At 38.1% G+C, this 7537-nt stretch overlaps 1 protein-coding gene across 2 annotated transcripts in view; it reads right to left on the bottom strand.

Annotated features, from left to right (window-relative positions):
* Positions 1-1352: 1352 nt before the first annotated feature.
* The window catches only part of LOC144655893 (monocarboxylate transporter 10-like), a 7083-nt gene continuing 898 nt past the window's right edge, over positions 1353-7537 (bottom strand). For both annotated transcript variants that reach the window (XM_078516071.1, XM_078516072.1), the window contains 3 exons: positions 6179-6729; positions 5422-5791; positions 1353-1814 (listed from right to left, as the gene is read on the bottom strand). In XM_078516071.1, the coding sequence (XP_078372197.1) occupies positions 1489-1814; positions 5422-5791; positions 6179-6729 (1247 nt within the window). In that variant the 3' untranslated portion in view covers positions 1353-1488. The remainder of the gene's footprint in view (positions 1815-5421; positions 5792-6178; positions 6730-7537) is intronic.

Here is a 7537-nt window from a genome sequence, read left to right as displayed (position 1 = left end):
ATTTGTAATAATCTGTTCGATGCTGGACACCATTTTAATTTGTTTTGCTCACAGAGCTTTTGATTTGCAGCTGTATTTGCTTGGCGAGTCTCACAGTTAATTTATCTTCCTCGGACCTCAGATAATTTCAGTGAGTGACTCCTGCAGATTTTGTTTTTATTCGTCCGTCACGCAATCTTACTACTGTATTTATTTTGCGTGTGGGGTAAAACTCCCCCGGCTTTGATTTTGTTTCGGAGAATTGCAGCTTTTTTATTTATTATTTTTCGTTAAAAAGCTTTTCTCAGTTCTATTTTTCACACATGCAGTTCTATATGCACGCATTATATTGTCTTCAAAAGTTTCAATGTGGCCACAAGCTGCAACTTTTAGGTGCAATATTGCGCGTACCAAATAAATACAAAAGAAACAAAGCCTTGAAAGCCGCGGCTGTTTTATTAATAAACCGAGTAAAGAAAAAAGCATTTTATGCACCTTGTGACATTACCTTAACAAGTATTTTACCATTCTTTCTTGGCATTTATTGTGGAAACTAGTTTTCGTTTTCTCTATTTTGCAGGTTGCGCAAAAAAATAGTGTATATTATTTAAATCCTAGATAGTAGGGATGGCGATTTTCCAGCAGACCGAAGGTTTCAGTTAATGGCGTCAATGCAATTCACATCGTTGTGTGCAATGCCAGAGTCGCACAGTACTAAAGCAAAAATTTTAGTTGCAACGTTAATAACCAGATCTGTATGTACAGAAAAAATCATTTTGAGGGTTTTGTATTTCAAACCCCTATAAAGCACCACACCACTCGATTTTGATATACCGTATGTTATTTAATTTTTAAAGATTCTACATTTAAAAAGCGATTATCCGCTGATTTTCAGCGTTATGTATGTTAACATTATATTGTACTGTATATAAACTGTATTCAACTTTGGGAAATACAAAGTGACAGTTTTGTTTCAATACACCTAGGCGAGTAAAAATCTGAATTCATGAAGGTTCGTAAAAAAAAAAGATGTTGTACAAAATAACTTAGTGTTTATAATCTGATACTTTTTGAGAAGCACGGTGAGTCAGCTAAATTCTAGTAAGGGGGAATTTTTAAGAAGGACTGACACAAAATGAAAATCGTGAAAAATTTGACACCACAATCGCTTGGACTAGCCGGATCACAAATCCAGTACTTTCTTGGCTAGGCCTTAACTTAAGTAGTAAATATTCCATTTCTTTTTTTACTAAAAAATATATATAATCTCACATTAATATTCTTTTTACAAATGGTTTGAAATATATAGATGGTAGTTCAAATAATTTGTCTTGTAAAATTTTCTAGGGTTTTATTTGAGTTCCTTTTATTCGCACTAAAATGAGTCACTAGCTACTTTTCATTTCTATGATATGGGGTTGAATACGATAGACAAATGTAACCTTTTAGAGCAGATATTATTAATTTAATGACTTCGTATAACTTTATCCTCTCTTGTCTATGCCTATGCTATAGAACAGTTTCTCTGTCGACAACAAGAAGTAACTCGCTAATTTTTATCGAACCATGTAAACCGCAAAGTTTATTACTATATTCATCTTCTAACATTGGTTGGGACTCCGTGTCTTTGTAGCCTGAATCCGATACTGAAATCTCATCACAACTACTCAGCGAAGTGTTTTTCCTGCTCTCCCTGTGCTTTGCAAGGTTTGTAGGTTTACGTTGACTTCGTATCATGCAGTCGACACCAAATAGTAATAGAGAAGAAAATATGGCCACGGAACCGGCGATATAAAATGCTTCAGCGTACGAGCCAAATCCCTCATGTAACCATCCTGAAATATATCAAGAGAAAGATTCTGTAAGACCAAAGTTAACTACCTTATTGTTACTTATTTTCGCCATTTTCGCGATTTTCAAAAAATCACGAAATTAAAGACTCGCGAAAAAAGGTTCTCGCGAAAAATAACTACGCGAACTTTAATACCCTTCGTTATGATTAATCAACGTTGCCGTCAGTTTACCACATAATTATCTTGGTTCAGTCGTCAAACTAGCTCTACTTTGTTACAAAGGAACATGTCAAACTGTTTTAAGCCGGTTTCGTCTTGTTATATTGTTCTGTTCAGTGTCATTGGAAACTATTGCTGTGGGCGGAAAATTATAATCAGTTGTGCCAATTTTGAGACTAACTGTTTGTTAATGCAGACCAGTATTTTGACAATTTTCGCGAAGTTTAGTTCCTTTAAACGAATTTTTTTGGCCAAATCGCGAAATTTAAGTCCCGCAAAATATGCCCGTTCCATTTTCGCGAAATTAAGTTCCCGCGAAAATAAGTAACAATAAGGTATAAATCTCGCGACCGGTTAGCTAAACACAAATCGATCTTCCTTCCTTAGTCATGTAGAACCTAGTTATTACGGTAAGCGTCTTCAGTTTTAAGTTAAACTTTTCTTGCAAAGCTGAACTGAAACATTGTATAAAGTTGAACGCATGCATGTTACACACTACTCGCCTAAAGTAAATTGGCGAAATGTTGCAAGTTTAATTTAACCTAGTCCAAAAACAGCTTTAGTTAGTTGCATGACTCGTTTACACACATTTTAATCTGCAGCTTTGTACAAAGGTATCGCAGAAAGTCGAAACATATTCATCTTCTCGCGCAAGCTTTCAAAAAACACAAATGAAAAAAAAAAAACAGTGGCGCGTTTTAATCGATAGAAACTAACGAATAAAAAGACTAGAAAAAGACATAAACCTTGATGCCGCAACAATATTCCACCAACGAATCTGTAAAGATCTAATTTTGTAAGAAAAACAACTGTGGTAAAACCCAAAGAATCTATAATCATCACGACAAATAGAAAATAACGCTATAAACCAATCATAACTCGACCCAAAAACAAGCGACCGGTGCAAAGCGCGAAAAAAAAAACAAAAAAAACGCGCGATTCCGGAATGACTTTCATTCCGGAACGTTCCGGAATGAAATTCGTTCTGCATTTACATGACAGAGTCGACCGGTTCAACCAAAGGCATTTTCACGTGCACGATTTCCGCGCGAGATCAAAACAAGGTGGCGCATGTTTCGCGCGAGATCAAAACAAGATGGCGCATGTTTCGCGCAAACATGTTTTTGTGCCCATTAATGGCCGTATCTGCAGTTTTGACGAGTAATTTGACCATAGAGCTGCTTCTTTGGGCTAAACAGTAAATGCTATTACGTTTTTTCGCTCTGAATTCAAACGGTGGAGTCCGTATGCGGTTCAACAAGTTGCAAGTTCATCTCGGAACGAAATTCGTTCTGTGTTTACATGATACCAGAATGAAATGTCATCCCAGAACGAAACTTTCATTCCGGAATGAAAACCGGAATGAACTCATTCCGGAATGACTTGACTTTCGTCTCGGTATCATGTAAACAGATACAGAGAAATGTATGGGGATGGAATGAACTCGTTCCGGAATGAAAGTCATTCCGGAATCATGTAAACAGGCCCTATTAGGGCCTGTTTACATGATTCCGGAATGACTTTCATTCCGGAACGAGTTCATTCCATCCCCATACATTTCTTTGTATCTGTTTACATGATACCGAGACGAAAGTCAAGTCATTCCGGAATGAGTTCATTCCGGTTTTCATTCCGGAATGAAAGTTTCGTTCTGGAATGACATTTCATTCTGGTATCATGTAAACACAGAACGAATTTCGTTCCGAGATGAAATCGCAACTCGAAAACCGCATACGGACTCCACAGTTTGAATTCAGAGCGAAAAAACGTAATAGCAATTACTGTTTAGCCCAAAGAAGCAGCTCTAGGGTCAAATTACTCGTTTAAATTGCAGTTACGGCAATAAATGGGCACAAAAACAAGTTTGCGTGAAGCATGCGCCATCTTGTTTTGATCTCGCGCGAAAACCGCGCACGTGAAAATGCCTTTGGTTGAACGGGTCGACTCTGTCATGTAAATGCAGAACGAACTTCATTCCGGAACGAGTTTCGTTCCGGAATGAAAGTCATTCCGGAATCATGTAAACAGGCCCTAGTCACGATTGGTCTTGAAACTGATTCGTTAAGTAAACGGCATGCTTGTTTTGATTGGCTAAAGCACTTTGCACGAATTTTCTTTTAAACCAATCATAGAGCTCAGCGAAAGTCAAACCTCTACAAGCACATTTTTAATAAACTATTCTCGATATGCTCCCTGTTGTGAAGGGTGGAAACCGTGATTTTTATCTTTTAAATTAAAATTACTATTGAAAAAATTAAAAACGCAACGGTGCCTCAATTCTTGTAGCCCAAAGAACGGCAGGCAGTTTTTCGGGAAAATGTAGCTTGCGACGAGCAAAGCTCTCTCGGAATCCCTGCAAAACAATCTACGGGGCTGGACTCTGCGAGCAGTCTGTCCTTTGCTCTAAAGGCTGGTTCTCATATGATCGCCACGATCGTCTCTGTCGCTTCTGTCGCTTCAAAAAGTTTGCTTGCTCCAATCGCCTCAGACTTTGCAAACGACAAAAGCGACAAAGACGATAGGGGCGATCATATGAGAACCAGCCTTAAAATCCGTTGAGGGGAACGCTTAATTAGCGAGTGAGCGCTATCAGGGCTCAAAATAACGGCCGGTCAAAGGACAATGTCCGGCCAAGATGACAATTTGTCCGGACAAACGTTCGATTTGCAGGTCATTTTGACCGGCCATGCACCATAACTAAAAAAATTCTTATGCCAATATATAACGTTTATTCTAACAACTTATTTAACCTTTACTCGTGAATCGATTTAATACGCAGTATCAGAGCAACCTCTATGTTAAAACCACAGGTTACTCCAAAGTCTTACCTTTAATTCCCAATCTGAAATACATGAAGTATAAATGTCATTCCAATTCGGAAAGATGATACATCTTTTTTTATCTGTGCAGTTCTGTTCAGGTCATTGTTAAAATTTAGTATAATGCGAAACTTCAGTGAAAAGAATGTGCACGGAAAAAACGTCCAAAGCTTGGTAACAAGGAATTTCATTCGAGTGCGAAAGAGGGAAAACGTCACAGATGTTTGCATTTTGTCTCAGTTAATTGACCTGTCGCTATCATTTCTTACAAGGGTACTAAGAAACTAAATAGAAAAAAAAATGGCAGGTAAAATGGTGGAGATGGCGGGTCCTTTTCTAACACGCGAACAAAGACGATTCGACGAGATGCAAAAGTGACTACTATTTTCAATATTTTGACCGGTCAAAAACGACACGTGACCGAGCTAAACTGGGTTTGGACGGTCAACATGACCGGCAACTATCCAAAAATTATTTTGAGCCCTGGCTATATACAAGTGGCGAAGTACAAGAAGAAACCCGTAAACCGCGCCATTTTCGCGTTCCTCCGCACGGATCTTGGAGCAAAAAAGGAACGGCTCGCATTCAGTCAACTTCCGGACGTTAATCACCTGCAAGCGGGGGCCCCAGACTCATTGGTATCGCCAGCGTGCCGAACATGTTCCCGACCGCTTGGGAAAGCTTCTCATGACCAACGACATCAGCAGTAATCACGGCGACTTGACCCACAAAACAGCCATCGAAAAACCCAAATATCAAAGCGTAGCTGACAAGCCCTGCATAGTTTTTAGCCAGAGGGCACAAAAGAGTTGTTAATCCAATCGAAAAGATCGAAAATTGGTACATGTACAGTCGGTTGACAAATTTCAGATCGGAAATCTTGCCAAATAACACTCGTCCTATGGTTGAGGTGATGGAAAGAAAACCAATCAGCCACGCTCCTTGGGATTTTGGCACTCCCAGATCTTCAGCATATTTCACCTAGAAACAAACAAACAAAAACAAATTGTTTACCACTGAGGGAACCTTTATATATCTAAAATAACTCCAAGCGACTAGAAAATCGGGAAAAGAGAATCTCAATGCTTCCTTTCCGAGGTGGAGCCGAAGGAAACATTGAGATTTAAGGGAAACAAAATTATTCATTTTCTGAATGAGCAGTCATAAAGTGATGTGTATACAGAAAAAATGACACCACTATCGAAGAACAGCGGTCTGTTTTAAGTTTTTTCGCGGGGACCAGTTTTATTGTTAGACATCATGTGACCTTGAAGTAGCCAATGAGAGTGTGTATCATTGGAAAAAAAAATCCAGTTATACCTGACAATAAAAGTTATAGCATTATCAGTAAGGACAAATACGACTTACCAAGTGAACAAATGGAACAAGATAACCAAACTGGAATAAAGCTACTGTGGTGACCCATAAAACATAAGCCTTATTCTTCCATATTGATGTATCAAACAACTTGGTCTTCTCTCTTCTTTCCTGATGATTTTTCCTCGGTTTAAAAAGCAGCGCAGCAATCCACAACACCAGTGCAACTGCACTTAAAATGCGCATGGAGTTTTTCCATCCAAATGTCTGCAGTAAATAGTTGATGACTGGCCCTGCCACAAGTGAGCCAACACCACTGCCTGATGTTGCAAGTCCATTGGCCAGAGCCAATCTCCTGTCGAAGTACTGTCCCAGAACAACTATTGACGACACAAAGGAAAAGCTAGAGCCTACTCCCCAGACCAAGCCATATGTCACATACATTTTATGAACTTCTTGAATGAAGGATGTTAGAAATAAGCCCAAGACTGACAACAATGCACCAGCAAAGGACACAATACGGCATCCAAACCGATCACACAAAGCACTTGATATAGGACCAAAGAAGAAATTTAAGCCCATGGCCATTGCACCAATCCATGCTGCGAACAAAAAAATTAAACAAAAAATTACAAAAAAGGATCAAATAAATAGGTGTATACTCACCTTGTCAGCAAAGGTCCCTCAAAGCCCTGAACCTCAACCCCCCCCCCCTGTTTTCACTCCTCTCCCCAAAACTTTTGAAATTTATTATAATCTACCGATCTACAGCACTCTGCATACATTGCATGCCTATAATGTTATTAAAGATCGAGAAAACAAAGTGAAGTTTATTTTTATTGCAAAACAAAAATGTACTGACATACACATGTATTAAACAACATAGAATGATGATTTTTTTAACCTGTTGTTTGAGTGTTTTTTGTGTTTACTTCATGCTTCTATGATTTTTGAAATTGCTTAATAATGCACTGCTTAATTTAATTTGCACTCTGAAATTTAATTCATCCAAGTCTTTATTACATAAATACAAGCAAGTTGTTTTAATTGTGTTTTATGACTTCAATTCAGTTTGCTTTTAAATGAGGAGGAAAAAGAAACCATGAGGCTTCTGCTTAGGAACTGCAAAACTTAACACTCTATCATAACTTATTAAAAATTTATGAGACCCTCTAGAATTAACTTCTAAATCCAAGATTTGTTCAAAGGTCACTCAAAATTAATTCACGATTGTTCCCATGGGATGATGCAACCCAATTGTTCTGTAAAAATCAGTTATGACAATTAACTATTGCTTATGTTTTGTTTTAATTAACATAACACTGATTAGGTTTACTTTTGATAACAGTTAACTTTTTCTAGCTGCACAATGGACAAAAATGTGAATCAAAACACTGCAAGGTTTTCCGT

The sequence above is a fragment of the Oculina patagonica genome, chromosome 6, assembly GCF_052425735.1.
Source record: "Oculina patagonica isolate OP01 chromosome 6, crgOcupat, whole genome shotgun sequence".
NCBI classification, from domain to species: domain Eukaryota; kingdom Metazoa; phylum Cnidaria; class Anthozoa; order Scleractinia; family Oculinidae; genus Oculina; species Oculina patagonica.
The sequence above is the reverse complement of the archived record's forward strand: the minus strand, read 5'-3'. Positions and strand labels throughout refer to the sequence as shown.